Source organism: Cyanistes caeruleus, chromosome 2 (genome assembly GCF_971803275.1).
Source record: "Cyanistes caeruleus chromosome 2, bCyaCae1.hap1.1, whole genome shotgun sequence".
In the NCBI taxonomy this organism is placed as follows: domain Eukaryota; kingdom Metazoa; phylum Chordata; class Aves; order Passeriformes; family Paridae; genus Cyanistes; species Cyanistes caeruleus.
The window spans coordinates 117,842,984-117,857,679 of record NC_141702.1 but is presented as its reverse complement, the minus strand read 5'-3'; the positions used below and the strand labels follow the sequence as shown (position 1 = coordinate 117,857,679).

General features: G+C 44.0%; 2 protein-coding genes across 14 annotated transcripts in view; one reads left to right on the top strand and one right to left on the bottom strand.

Moving 5' to 3' along the window:
• REL (REL proto-oncogene, NF-kB subunit) overlaps positions 1 to 2,650 on the top strand; it is a 44,110-nt gene extending 41,460 nt beyond the window's left edge. For all 8 annotated transcript variants that reach the window (XM_086875001.1, XM_086874998.1, XM_086874999.1 and 5 more), the window contains one exon: positions 48 to 2,650. In XM_086875001.1, coding sequence (XP_086731127.1) covers positions 48 to 745 — 698 coding nt within the window. In that variant the 3' untranslated portion in view covers positions 746 to 2,650. The remainder of the gene's footprint in view (positions 1 to 47) is intronic.
• The window catches only part of PUS10 (pseudouridine synthase 10), a 25,714-nt gene continuing 13,467 nt past the window's right edge, over positions 2,450 to 14,696 (bottom strand). For all 6 annotated transcript variants that reach the window (XM_086875064.1, XM_086875062.1, XM_086875063.1 and 3 more), the window contains 11 exons: positions 14,497 to 14,542; positions 12,255 to 12,319; positions 11,752 to 11,837; positions 9,553 to 9,678; positions 8,684 to 8,740; positions 7,692 to 7,768; positions 7,543 to 7,598; positions 7,301 to 7,418; positions 6,075 to 6,217; positions 5,427 to 5,526; positions 2,450 to 5,152 (listed from right to left, as the gene is read on the bottom strand). In XM_086875064.1, coding sequence (XP_086731190.1) covers positions 5,114 to 5,152; positions 5,427 to 5,526; positions 6,075 to 6,217; positions 7,301 to 7,418; positions 7,543 to 7,598; positions 7,692 to 7,768; positions 8,684 to 8,740; positions 9,553 to 9,678; positions 11,752 to 11,837; positions 12,255 to 12,319; positions 14,497 to 14,542 — 913 coding nt within the window. In that variant the 3' untranslated portion in view covers positions 2,450 to 5,113. The remainder of the gene's footprint in view (positions 5,153 to 5,426; positions 5,527 to 6,074; positions 6,218 to 7,300; positions 7,419 to 7,542; positions 7,599 to 7,691; positions 7,769 to 8,683; positions 8,741 to 9,552; positions 9,679 to 11,751; positions 11,838 to 12,254; positions 12,320 to 14,496; positions 14,543 to 14,696) is intronic.

Sequence of the window (14,696 nt, the reverse complement as noted above, 5' to 3'; positions counted from 1 at the left end):
TTGTTGTAAGTTGGAAAAAACCCTCAAAGGTGATATTCTCTCCGCAGAACCAAACATGTTTTCCTCCACGCTGATGATGCCGTCAGGGTTGGGAGCCCTGTCCAACACGAGCCAGCTGTACCCGGGCTGCTCGCACACGCCGGCGCTGGGGCCGGGCAAGCAGGACGTGCTGTCCCCGAGCTGGCTGCACGGCTCCGCGTCCCCGGCCGGGCTGCTCGGCTCCCACCTGCACAGCAGCTTCTCCACGGAGCCCCAGCCCAGCGCCCCGAGCAGCAGCTCCCTCCCGGCCTTCCACGACAGCGCCCTGGCCTGGCCCGACGAGAAGGATTCGGGCTTCTTCCGGACCTACGGCAGCACCAACGGGCTGGGAGCCGTGGTGCTGTCGGCCGCCGAGCTGCAGAGCCTCCCCGGCGGCTCCGGCGTGCTCGGCATGGACACGGACGACGTGAACTGCAGCAGCATCAGCCTGGAGAAGTTCAGCGCCGTGCTGGGCAGCCACCGGCAGCAGCTGCAGCTGCCCACGGCCAACGCGGGCAGCGGAGCCGCCGCCTTCGCCTCGCAGCCCGGCCTGGCCGACCCCGGCTACGGCTTCATGGAGCAGGAGGTGCTGAGCGAACCCAGACTGTCCAGCGGCCACCAGGGCAGCCTGGCCGACGGCCAGTTCTACGACACCGACGGTGTCCACACTGACGAGCTCTATCAGTCCTTCCCCTTCGATAACATTTTACAGAGCTATAACCCGTGAGCTCCCCGGGCGCTGCTGCGTGGAGAGGAGTAATTTACCCTTCTGGAGTCCCTGCTTTCTCTTTCAGAATGTTGCTGTGCGAGTTCCGTGACATAACTTAAAAGGTTATTTATTGCAGCCCATAGTGGTGCCCGTGAAGAGGGAGGTGGGAGTGGGGTTTGGGGTTTCTGTACCTTAAAAAGTACCTTGTAGACGTATTTTTTGCGCTGTTGGAAGTGGGAACTGTTGACACTTAAAGCTTCCTTACCTTTGGGGACTGTAAAAGCTGGCATCTTCAGAAGGGTTAAAATTTCAAATACTTCACAGGGTTAAAGTTGTTTTGAAATAGCTATTTTTGCTATAGAAATTAAATTGAAATTTTGATAGGACAGAAATTAGGAAACAAAACCGGCACGTGAGCACTCGAGTTCAGTCTCATCTAATGAATGACGTCTGAGTTCTGCTCAACTTACTTGAAAGGTTTAGGTTTTTAACCCCCTTTCTATAAATATTCTTCTCCTAAAATGAGAACATGTATTGATTTTCCACGCTGTCACCACACTCCATTTGCTTTGAAGGCAAATTGACTCGTAAATTTTTTTTAATGACTATGTCATTGTTAGATATATTTAAAAAGACCGGAAGGTTTGAGTTTTTAAATAGTCCAGCTCTGTTGTAAAGGAAATCACTGCACAAGAGAAGGAACAGAAAGTGAGGACTTGTCTGCACTTCATCCAGAGTGCACTATTTTACAAGCCATGCCCCTGTTGCTTTAGGAGTGAAGCTGTTATTGCTCTGCAAGTTGTGTGTGTGTGTCTGTGTGTCTGTGTGTCTGTGTGTGTGTGTGTGTGTGTGTGTGTGCAGCTGCGATGCGAGTGAGATTTGGAAAGGCAGAAATCTCTGGAGCCGAAGTATCCGCTTACTCTTTCCTCAGGTATCCCGGCAGTTTCCTGCTATGCAAGTGACTGCTTCAAAGGTGGCTCACATCCTGCCTCCCTCCCCAGCACCACCCCCTCCCAGGAGAGCAAAGCCAGGGGCTGCCTTGGTGCAGCCTCAGCTCTATTAACAACTTTCAAAGCCATTTCAGTCAGTACTAATTAAAAACACTCCTCTGTCCTCTGTATCAGGAACCAGAACTTCCCTCCCACTTGATTCACAGTCTTCGCTCTTAGCCCGAGCAGGAGCTGTTCCTGACACCTCCAGCTGGAGGTAACTGGCTGGGTAAGGCACTCTGGCCTTGGCTACTTTATTATACTGTTATTTTTTAAGAAGCAACACAGAGAAATGTCTGAGTATTTCTTAAGTGCCACAGCTGCTCTTTAGGGCAGATAAAGCTCAAAGGTCTCCGTTGCACAAATTGCACAATCAGAGCAGCGACAAAAAAAGCAATAAAATGCCCAAAACCCACCCTCCCAAATCAAAAAAGCCATTTGAGGTGTAGAGTTGTACACAAGGAAAGGTGCTCCAGAACCCCTCTGTGCCTTACAGGAAAGCAGGGATGCCTTCCCTGCAGGAATCCATTGCATTGGGAGCACTCCGGTGCTGCTGCTGGAATTCCACCACACGGGCCTGACACTCAGGGGAGCTCCTGAAACTGCTTCCCCTAACTCAGGTGCACAACAAAACTAATTGACTCTCCCTGTTTTAAAGCAGTTTTTACTCCCTTCTGCACCTCTCCTCCACACTCTCAAGCAATAGAAAGACCAAAAAAAAATAGGCAGAAAGTTTGAAACGTGTTGTTTATTCAGTTTTTTTTTTTTTTGAAGTTCTCAGTTTTAAGTATATTAAATGTAAACATTTTACTCACTTCATAGAAAGCTCTTTATAGTACAATTTGTTTTTACTGTATAATTAAATATTTTCAAAGTTCTGTTTTCCTTTGTAAACGAGTTGGTTTGGTAATTAAAAAAAAACTGGTTATACCAAGAGCTCAGCTTCTGCAACCTCCTCGGCTTCATGACCTCCCTCAGCACGGGAAAGGCAGGGAAAAGGGACAAGGTAGGTTATTGGTTGCTTATCCTGGGGTTTTCTGGGGTATTTTCTGTTCCCTGTTGCTGGTGGCCACTGTAAAACCTCAAGGCAAGTGAGGGCTCACCTTCCTCAGCAGGTTTTGTGGCAGAGCTGTTGGGTTTTTAGGCAGAGGGACCAAGGGCACAGATGCTTTTGGCTGAGCTGCATTGCTGGTACAGCTTTCTCCAGGCCCAGCTGAGCTGATGCAAAACCAAAATGCAGGGGGAGGCATTAGAGGAAATACAAGATGAAATCTGGCTCTCACAAAACACCCACTTTGAGCACTCACAAAAATACTCCTGAAAACCAGGTGAAGGCCCAAGTACAACATGAATATTATTGCTGCAGTGTTCAGTACATGATGGCCCCGGAACTGGACTGGAAACAGAGTTCAGAGCCCCAGATTACATTTCTCAGTTTCGTATTTGCACATGGTTGGTGCCCAGGAACTGCCTCAAGAGCTCAAGGATATTAGCATATCAGCCTCCATCCCACCATTCAGATACTTCAGATTTACCATAAAAACAGAGAATTTTGGAAGAAAAAAAACTGGGAGAAAAATTTTGGGAGGAAAACCTGGGAAAACTTTGGAATTTTCCTCTCTGCCTTTCCCAGAGAAGAGCTCAGACTCAGCACACCCAGGGTCACCTTTATGGCCTTGTTTTTCCTGGATTCTGCCTGGGATCCCCACGTGCAGCAGGAGCTGCAGAGGGAAGAGCCTTGTGTGTCCTTGGCACTACTGCAGCAGCTCTTTCCCTCTCCCCCTTTTGGCTCCATTTCCCCTTGGAACAGCTCTTCCCATGCCTGTTGTGTCCAGAAAGAACACTCTTGTTGATTTTTTTTTTCCCCTTGTAGCTTATGGAATTTATAAATCACATTTTAGTTCAATGTGCGCTTTAAGAAATCACTCAGATAAGAAATTCTATTTTGTTTTCTGAATTCAGTTTCTCTGGTTTTCCATCATTAATGACATTTCCTTCCTAGCTGCAGATTATTATCTGAGAATTGCTCATGGTATCTGTTGCTCATAAGAGCTTTAATATTAAAACCAAAAATAATATTGCTGTCTGAATCAAATTTTTGTGTTAGAAAGTCAGGAGCTTCTGAATTACTTACATTACAGACACAAGTTTTGACAGCCCAGCACAGGCAGAGCCTTAAAGGAGTTCCTTACAAATGTATTTATTAACACTTTTAGAGCCTCCAGCTCAGACTGTCATGGAGCTTTTCTAGAATCACTGAATTCAAGGGAAGACATCCCAGTCATCCTCCCTGTCCCCAGACAGTGGCTTGTCTTGGCAAATGTTACCCTCTTTATTCCCAAAATGGTAACAAAGAGCTCTGAAATTCCAAACCTTAATTTCTTGTTGCTAGTTTAAACACTCTTCTGTACTTCAGGGAAGCACCTCCCTCAGGGATTAACGTGACACAAGTATAAAAAATTACTTCCTAAAGATGTAGGTGGTGCTTAGTAAGAAATTTTAAATAACCAAAGAAAACCTCAGATCTTCCCTATTCCAGGCAAGTTCCTAGGCTGTGTTCAACTCTTCCAGGCATCCATCCAAGGTGAGGTCCAAGAAAAAATGTATTATGCTGCTAAATCACAGCTTTTTATCTCTCTCTCGATACCAGCATCCTGTGGTACCTTTTGTTTTTGCCTGCACTTTGACATTCTTGGTATTCCTGTTTTTCTTTAGATTCCCATCATGCACCACTGCCAGGAGTTCCCAATCTTTTTATATATTGTGACTCACTGGGGAATTCCTACTCCTCAAGAGGGCTGATGAGGCCTCACCTCTTGTTTCTAGGAAGCATCCCCAATGTTTTTAAATGAGAAAAACTTGGTTTTAAGCGCAAAGTTTTTCTCTGAAAACTATTTTTTCCCTTTGAAATGCACTCTGAGATACAAATTTGCTCATCTCTACTGCCACTGACCAAAAAGCAGTCAGGGAAACTTGCTGCAGGCACTGTCCTGCTGGCTGCAGCCTCCCTGGCTTGTGGGATTTCCTGCATGAACTGCTCAGAAAAAGCTGGGAGTGGGTTTCAGATAACTCGGTGTTACCTGCATCCACACAAGGAAAGCTGTAGTATCCAATATAAAAAAAGTTGAAAATAAAGTCTGGCTTGCTGGGGGGGGGGGTATAAACATTGGCTCCCCAAAATCTTTTTATGTACAGAAGAAATAAAAGTAAGGCTAGAGATTGAACCAACACTGCCTGGTCCAGAGTGTGTAAAGGAGAGCTCCAGGGTATCCTTTGGCAGATCAACGTGATCCAAGCGTTCCAGGGACACCCTTGGCACCCAGGCTGTAACACTGCACAGTGTCTGGTCACCAGCTGCTGCCAAGGAGCCGCTGCTCCCTCATCCCAGCTCCAGCAGTTAATCAGCCAGGGTTGGAGGCCAGTCAACATCAACAGACTAGAAAAGCAGAAGGGGAAAAAAAGGCAGCAGAATTGGTATTTCACAGATACCTAAATAATCACAACTCCTTTTGCTACTACTTGGCAGCATCACCTCTGTTGGGCTGCATTTACAAAGAAGTAAGTAGGAAAAACTTATTTTACAAAGGAGCAGTAGGAAATGGATCCCACGGTAAGGAATGTTGATCCACTTAGAGCAAGTCCATGGAAAGCATCTCACCAGGGCAGCTCCCTTAGTAATTTCCAGGAAAGACAAACAGCAACCAACTTACTTCTACATCCAGCTCCAGAATGTCAGCAGTTCTGTTCAGAAGAGCCCCAATGTTGGGCTTTGTTCTCCCAAAGTCTCCATGCACAAACTCTTTAATGTAGCTGGAAAACACTGGCTAAGGAGAAGTGGATTTCACAGGAAAGAAATCAAAAAGGGGGGGGAAAAAAGTGGTTTCTTCAAAGTAATTTCTTATTATTGTATTAAGCCCATGCCTATCTTGAAGAGAGCTCCTACTTCCTTCTGGTTCTGGTGTCATAACTGCTCTGCTGACCTTTATTTTGTTTCATTCCAAACTGAGTCGTGACTTTAGAACAAATCCGTAACTTGTACATAGCAGCCATCTCCAGTCTGCACTGAAGTGCATTAAATATTGTGGAAAAGGTCATTTTTGGAGGTGAAAAGTTTTCAGTTAAATTAGAAAAAAACTGAAGTGTATTTTAACCAGCACATTTTTATATCTGCCACATAGTTAATGAAAATTCCAATGTGAAATTGTGACCTAAAAGCAAATATTGTGCAGCGACGCCGCTGCGGGAGAGCAGGGATTTCAAAACACCTCAACCACCGAGCAGGAACCTTCCCATTATCCCAATCATTCCCACCAGGAGGCTGCTTGGCAGCTGCCTGGTGTCAGGGCACCCAAGGATACGTTCCTGCCTGAGTCTTGAGGCGCAGGCGGAAGTGGTGCTCGTCGATGTACTCGGATTTCATGGTGTGGATGAGCCGGCAGCGCACGGCCAGCGGCCGCCGGTGCAGCACCCGCAGAGGGGTTTTCTGGTCCAGCTTCAACTCCTGGTACAAGAAGTGAACAAAAACGTGAGGAAGGAAATGTGCAAGAAGGGTCCATAGGTTGTGGGAATCGTGTGTGGTGTTAACCAGTCCTGTCTTTTTTATTTTGTGCTCGGGTAGTTGAGTAATCTCAAGGCAAGACCGGTTTTTTCCCAAGTTTATCAAGGGAAAAAGAAGAGCCCTCTCAGAGGCCAAAGGAGGCCTCACATGAACACAAACTAATGGAATCACAAATACAGAGGAATAACCTTGAAATCTCCATAGCCCTTTGCTGGAATGACTCCAGGATTTAGCAGCTCACTCAGAGCCTCAGGGCAATCAGAAAAGAAAATAAATCCCACCCACAAAATGCTCTGTCTAAACTACAGCCAACCCCCTAGAAATAAAAGTGAGGGGAGAAAACCTTAAATGAGATTAGATCTCAGAACAGTCTTTTCAAAAGTTCATTCCCAACTCCCTTTCCCAAAGGAGAGGAAGAAGTTTGAAAGACAGCTAAGGGAAGCTAAAGGAAGAACTTCCCAACAATTGTCTCCCTGAGCTGTAATGGCTTTGAGAATGAGCTGAAATGGTGCAACACACCAAAAACTGAACCCACTTCTCCATCAGGCCAACATCTGGATAAAGTTCTCATTCCTGCACATGCTGAGCCTTCCTGAGGCTTCTTTGCATTCTGACATAGACATTTCCACCTCCAAATTGCTGCAGCTGTGGGAGAACAGCTTTAGAGCAGAGCAAAAGAGCTTTTCTGCTCCTTTCACTTACACATGATGCTATCTAAGGTAAAAAAGGGTGCCAGATTTCCTCCTCTCCCAGGTTCTGGTCTCCTGGAAGGTGAACATTACACAAGGATTTGTTGTCTCTGCTAAAATCCAACCCCTCCTGTCCTGCTGGAGTGACTGGTGAAGGAAGGGTGGTATGGAAGTCCCTATAGCAAGGGAAAGCCTGATTAAAAAACCCCAACCAAACAAAATCCAAGCACAGAGCAAGAGACAGGCCCATGGAGTGTTTAACTATTAACAGTGTTTAACTCTTCCCTAGGGCACCAGGACAGGTGCTATTTAAATGACCAACAAGAGCTCCTGCTACCTTGATATCATCTAGAAACGCGATGTCTTCTCTCTGTATTGCTTTGTCTGTCCAGATCAAGGCACTGTAGGTCTTTGTCTTCTCCTCCTCACCTTCCTTCATGCGACCAATTGCTTCTCTAAACAAAAGGAATTGATTACTCACTTAACATAAGCACAACTACACAAGGCTGTGAGTGAGAACACTTCTCAGCTCCCCGAGTGTTGCTTTGAAATCCCTCAAGGACAACGATAAACACTGACCTGGTGACAAGCTGTAAATCTCGAACTCGTATTTTGTCTGAAGAGTCATTAATTGCCTGTGATATTTCAAAAAGGAATCAGTTAGCAAAGCTGCTGGGCTGGAGAGGCAGCACGTGCTTGACGAGTTCCGTGAGGTGCCCGTGATTTACCTGCTGCAGCCTCTTCATCTCCTCCGCGGTGAAATGAATCCTGCGAGGATTCACCAGCTCGATCGCAAAGGGCCTTCCTGGCACCAGGCACGGGCATAAAACATAAAAACATGTTGTTCTAAATTAATGCTGCATTTACACAGGAAGGCTGGAAGGTGTGAAGACTGTCTGCTGTTACACAAACAGGGAGAGGACTGGCGGGCCGAGGGATGGAGCATCAGATGCAAGGGAAGAAACAAGGGACTTTTTTTTTGGCTACTAAACCTCAGTATCAGCAGTAAGTGCAAATTATGACTTCCCAGAAGACATCTTGTACAAGTCTGTGCTAATTAAAAAATAAAATAAGAAAAAAAGCTAATTAGCTTATTTTCTGTCACCTACAGCAATGCCCAGGTGCATGGCAATGTTAAATCCCACTCCCTCAGCTCAACATCTGTTGCCAGAGCTGTAACTCTGTGCTCAGGGCCAGGACAATCCCCAGCACAAGCCATGCCAAGAATCACACTACAAATCAGACAGCTACTGAAATACAGAATTGTTCATTTTTACTTTTTCTTTCCCTGCTCCCTTGGCCACAGCAGCTTCAGCAGGTTGGAAAGAGCTGACCTTTGTAAGGGACTCAAGTTCAAACAGAAAACAAGGCTCCCCCACTCCACAGTCACAGTGGGGGAATTAGAAAGATCCAGCAGAAAACAAGACAGGAATCAGTCTGACATAAATAACTTAAAAGTAGGGAGTGAATAAAATAAAATGCTTTCAACTAACTGTGCCTTTCCATGCAGCCAAGGCCACTGAAAAAGGGCTCCTGTTTCAAGCTGGTTTTATGAAGCTGTTTGGTCTTTGGGAATTAATATCTAAATTTCACTAAATGCTTCAGAGATAAAATTCCAAAGCATGCCTAGTCACATGCTTGGCATTCAGCAGGATCAGTGAGAGGGGCTCCATGCACCCATTTCATCTCTGTGTTTCACAAGGGGTCTTCCAAGCCTTACCATTGCCTAGTGTCCTTACATCCACATCTTCTCTTCCAGAGGAACTGAAATTAAAGCCTGTAACAGATTTGAACAAGGAAGGTGAGCTTTTATTTTACATTTGTAATACTCTCTACAACTTTTAAAAGGTGAAATATTTTCTTTCTAAACTTGTTTGCAAAAGCTACTTCAAATCTATTTTATAAACTGGAGCCTGCACTTCACAAACTGTGGGAATTCCTATTTATTCCCAAGTTTCTTGAAGAGTACTCACAATTCCTTGGCCTGAATGAGGTTGCTACAACCAGACTAGCATATCCACTGGGAGGAAAAGAGGGGGAGTAGCAGGTTTTTTTCAAAACTAATATTTAATGCAATTTTTCCTTGGGCCTTCTATGTGCCTAATTCCACATCTCCTTAGATGACAAATGATGGGCAGTGATAATTTCATCTGGATAATCCCTGGAGAAGCATTTAGCTTGTGGAACTTTATGCACTTAGGAAAATAATGAATGGAGGTAAAAAACATGAGGGGGTCAAAAGCCAGGCAGATCCTATGAAATACCTTCAAAAACCTTCTTGGTACAAGTCATTTTATGAATTACCAACTGTTAAGAAGTTTGGTTAAGCAAAAACACTACCACATGAAACCAACAAATTTGCATCATCAGATCCACTGAGGAGCTACTTTAGCAGGATAAAAGGATCTAATTACTTCCAGATCACAGCTAAATAAAGTTTACAAGCTTTGACTTGGAAGGAAACAAGAGGGATAGAGAAACATCATTTTTTCCCATTATACTCCCATATTAAGTGGGTAGCTATCAAGAAAAAAAATCTTCTAATAATGATGAGAACTATGTGTGGTAGGAGATCTCCTAAATACTTACTGTCTGCCTTGAATTCTGCCATTAGATGCTCTGAAATTAATTCTTCCACTGAAGATTCCAGCTTCCTCTCCCCATCAATAATCCAGGGAGTCTGAGGTAAATTCCTGGAATATTTGTTGTATCTTCCTGTAAGAGACAACCACGGTACTTCTAATCATTCTACAACCGTGAGCAAAAGCTGCAGCCTTGCACAGCACATTTAACTTCCATGGGAAAATAAACTGACAGGCTTGAGCTTGTTTAATGGCAGGAGCATTACACCAGCCCCGTGGAACACACGTGGCTGTGTCCAGGAGAGAGGCAGTAACCAGGATGGCCACTTAGGCTGGCCTTGGAGAGCCTGTGGCTGCAGTCCTGCCTCCAGGAATAACCCTCCTGTGTGAAATAATCCAGCTTCCAAGGCAGTTCTGCCATTGCCTGAAGGCTTAGGAAAAGGAAGCCAAACTAAAACGCTTTGGCTCACCACGAGGAACGCCATGCAAGGAGCAGAAATTCCCAATAATAAATCAGGAGGAATGGCAGGAATCTTGAGAGGGTGCCACATAAAGAGATTGGCATCTTTGGATGGTCCTAGTGATGCTTTCCTGGCACCTCCATTACAGGCCACAGCTAAAGAACAAGCCTGACATGGATGAGCAATGAGAGCTTTTTTATGGACAGGTTTGATAAGAAGTGAAAATATTCCCAAAGCAAGGAAATAATTCCTAAAGGCCAAAGAGCAACCCCTGCTAAAACTGCTTTCAACCTGAAACCTTGCAAATATAAAGTCAAGTTCAGAGTAGCTGTGTGCATTTCTTTGGGCCTCTGACATCTCAGGGGTTTGGGGTTTCTATCATATTTTCCTATCTCGAACAATGTTTCCTTTTTGCAGTTTGAGCAGCAGAAAAAGCCACACAAACAAATGGGGAAACTGAGTAACACAGTTTCACTGGGGCAAATAATGAAAGTAGGATGACTCATCATTCAGATACAACCTCACACTGCTAAATTCTCTTTTCATAAAATGGAAAAAGGAGAACAAGGTTTGCTTTTTTTTTTTTTTTTCTCTCTCTCTCAGCTCCCCATTTTAATAATTTTAACTTTTGATCTGAACAAGAGTAGGTTTAAAAAACAGAAGGTGTTTCTTGGTTTGACAGCCCCTGAATCCTTAAAAATGTTGGGGTGGGAAGTGGTCACTAAACACCAAAGGTGAGGTCAAAAGGACAATGTTGTGCTTACAAATTAAGATCCCATCTCATTTATTAAAAGCAAAATATCTGCACTGTACTCAAATTCTACTCTGGATTTAGTTCTTGAAAAATTAAATACCTGCCTGGACTGTTTTTATGTTGGAGCAAGATATAAACTATAAATGACAAGACCAGTATTAAATGACAAGCAAAAAGCAAACCCTCCGTTTTGCTCTTCATACTGTTGAATTCTGATAAAACTATCCAATAAAGCAACTTAAAATAAAACAGTGTGTTTGGAGAAGTCTAGAATGAGCTGGGTATCTTGGATTCACAAAAATGTACATCTAACTGTCTAATCAGTAATTAAAAATAAGGAATGGTTACATGAAGAACATCTGCCATTCACTTTTGCACTTTTTCATTTTCCATTTCTTTATATTCAGGATTTTTATCATCACAGTATGTTGGATTTAAATTACAGGCTGGGTTCTTTTGAACAATCATCAGTTTGCATGTATTTAAATTAGTTGTTCACAGAAAGGACTAGAAGAATGGCAGAAACTCTGGCAGGCAGAGGATAAAAAAGTTAAATCATCTCAACTCAAGGACACCCAAGTGTTGCTGCACTACCTGTCCCACCCAAACCTTTATAAATCCCATGAAGATTTGCAGTTTTGGATGGGATAATATGCAGAGAAATCCAGATGGTGAAAACCTCTGAATGCAAATCAAAACCCAAGGAAGTGAACAGCACTGCTAGGAGCTTGCTGGTGTGGAGGTGCCTTTCCCAGACCATTATTCTGAGGGGATTTGTAATTTCTAACTTTTGACAAAATAATATCTTCAGCAAAGTTCAAATATAATTTCTTCCCCTTTCAAACCGCTCTTGGATAGAGCTGGATTTGTTTCTTTGCTCCTTACACTTCATTACAGGAATTAACAAACAGCAAGAATCCTCTGGGTCTCAGGGCAGTGTTACAAAGCTCTCTTCAAGACAACATATCAGCACAGAAATGGATCACTTTACCAGCCACAAAAACTGCACCATTATTGCACTGAATTTCCAGAGCATCACAGAGGTTCTTTGGTGAACTTGGGGGACACGGAAAATGCCTGTATTAAAAGTAAAAACAGAGCAAAACATATTATCCCTACCAGAACATGATGCAGAATCACCAGAGCAGTAAAGAGTGCCTACTTTTGGCTTCCCACTGTGTGTGATTTTTACCATACTAACAGTACTAACAGTGTTTTCTTAAAACTTTTGGAAATATGAGAATATTTCTTGTAAAGGGAAGCTTGCCTTACAAACTCTAAAGCTCAAAATAATCCTTTCAATTAAAAGATCAGGAGTGATTTTCTATTGCCAGAAAAAAACCCCCACATTTTAACCAGTAAAGCAACAGGATTTAAACAATCAGAAGTTCTTTTAGAGCCATCCTACCACTACATACCCGCTGAACATTTTCCTCCCTTCCCCAATTCTATACAAAAGCACAATACTAAGAAATAGTTTTGGTATATACTTACTTGAGAAAATCCTCTTCTTTTATCTTCTCCAGGGCTTTTATAACTGCCATTCTGGTGAAAACAGACTGCACAGTGAAATAAAAAAATGAGTCAAGAACTAAGAAAAGCAAAGAAAGGATATGCCCGAGGAAGAAAAAAGCACTGAAACTTACACTGTGCAGTTCTGTCACTGCTCACTTGGGAGCCCAGATCCAAATTTGCAAAACAGTTTAAAACCAGAATCCTAAATCCATGAACAGAAACCTAAAACAGCTTCATTTTCAGGAGCTAAATATACCTAAGCTCAGCTTTTATGTCAGTGACTGCAGGCAGGTAGTTCTGCTGAAAACAAGCCTGTTGAGTAGGAATCTCAAGTTACTGAAGTTCAAAAGTTGATTGATTTTCAGAACTAATGGCTCTGAATGGTGGGGCTGGGCAGTTCCTCCTGTGGAAAACAAGCAGCTTCCCACTCCCAAGCTGCAGCCAAAGCTGCAATGCCAGCACCAGGAGCAAAGTGCTGAGCTCTGTGTACAGCCAGCTGCTGCTGGGATAACTCCAGTGAGAATTTACCTTCCTGGGACAGGAGCAACAAGTGTTCTCACAGCTGAGGTGAAATCCTGCTCTAGGAAAGCTGAGGACAGGAGAAGGTCTCTAAATGAACCTTCTAATCAAGCATGGTCAGGTCTTGAAATCCACCTGGGATGGAGCCTGCTCCACTCCGTTTCCTCAAGGCAAAATGTTTTTTCTTGCATCTCCTCTGAACTCATTTCAGTGTATTCCTGCTGTGTCTCATCCATCCACCACGCTCTGTGCACAACAGCCTGGCTCCCTGCTCTCAATAATCTCTTTTGGCACTAGGAGGAGATTCAGCTGAATCCTCCCCAAAGCCTTCACCAAGAACCTTGAAGTTCCTCAGCCTCCCCCACGAGGCATGTGCTCCAGCCTTGGGACTGCCCTGATGGCTGTCTGCTGAATTTCCAATTTAATGGTGTCTTTATTGCAAACTGGATTGGAGATTTGGGGGGAAAAAAAAATAAAAAAAAAAAATACTGTGTCACTCTTTGGGACAATTCAAGTCTTGGCTCTAAAGAGTTCCTGGGTGTCTTCAGGAAAGCTGCTCTTTCTCCTTCTAGGCATAAATTGGAGATAACAGCACTTCTCTTCCTGATAGAACAGATGAGCAGGAAAACCCTGAAAGCAGCAGCAGGTTAAAATAACCATCTACACAGACAGCACAGAAATTTTCCCTCAGAAGGCAGTTTTTACACCACTTCTCTGATTAACACAGCCCTTGAAGCCCAGCTTCTTTGTGAGGACAAACCTCTGACAGCTCTTCAGAGCTGTTATTTTTCTTTAGATTCCCCTACATTTTGTTGCCTGTGTGGATTTAACAGCCAGGCCCTGCTGGTTTAGCTCCTTATGTGGGATTTCCCCCCTTTTAAAGGACAGCAATGCAGCAAGCAGTGAGTTATAACAATACAACCCTGCTAAAAAAAGAGCAGCGTTTATTGGTCAGGTGGAGCAGAGTCAGCAGAATTCCTGGGCCAGATTCTGCCTCTGCCAGATGTTGGCAGACTCTTCACCAGAAAGAATAAAAGGCCTTGCAATGGCTTCTGACAGGAGTTACTTGTTCTCCCTCTGATCACATCCACTGTCCCACTTGTATCAGTTTCCCTCCGACTGGTTTTTTATCCTCGCGTGTCCCCTTTTCCGTCAATGGTTGCGTGCGTGCTCAGGGTCTGCAACAAGTGGCAAGGTCCCTTTTCTCTCCCCCCTCCTCCAGAGGCAGAAAGGATAAAACCATCCTGCATGTATCCTGGCTTTCATTCAGATCAGAGCACATGAAAACTGCAGTGTGATCATTTCCCTTTTGGCTGCCGAGTCTCATCTTCACAATGTGACTTATCTGAACTGCCTCACCCACAGAGAGCTCGAGGATCATCTTTTATGCTACTTTTGATGCATGACAATCAAATTCCTACATCTTAAGGGAGGTATTTACAGAGCACCTGCCTAAAATTATGGCCTTCAGACAGCCTGGAAAATGAATGACCTAAAGAAAAGCACCGAGCTCTTGGTTCTCCTAAGCTGCGAATTGTGAAGTGAATAAAGGAGACAACTTTATTTTCAGGCAGTTGAAAACTAGAGAGCTTTTTGATGAAGGAAAAGCAGACATGGAGCACTGACTGAATACCCAGGCAAATTGTAGCTACTGCTGTGAAATTCTGAATGTCAGAGCAGAAATACAATGATGAGATCTTACCTGTTTGTTCTTCGCTGGTTTGAAACAGTCTGGGCAGGCTGTGGCTCTAAACACAGAAATGAAAATTAGCTGCTCCTCTTACAGAGAAAGAAATAAAAAGACACACTCACAAGCATAGCATGTAAATGGTTTTTGTACCCATACATCCAGTGTCTCACTTCCACAGCTTAGCTCAGAGCAGATCTTCAAACTCCCTTTAT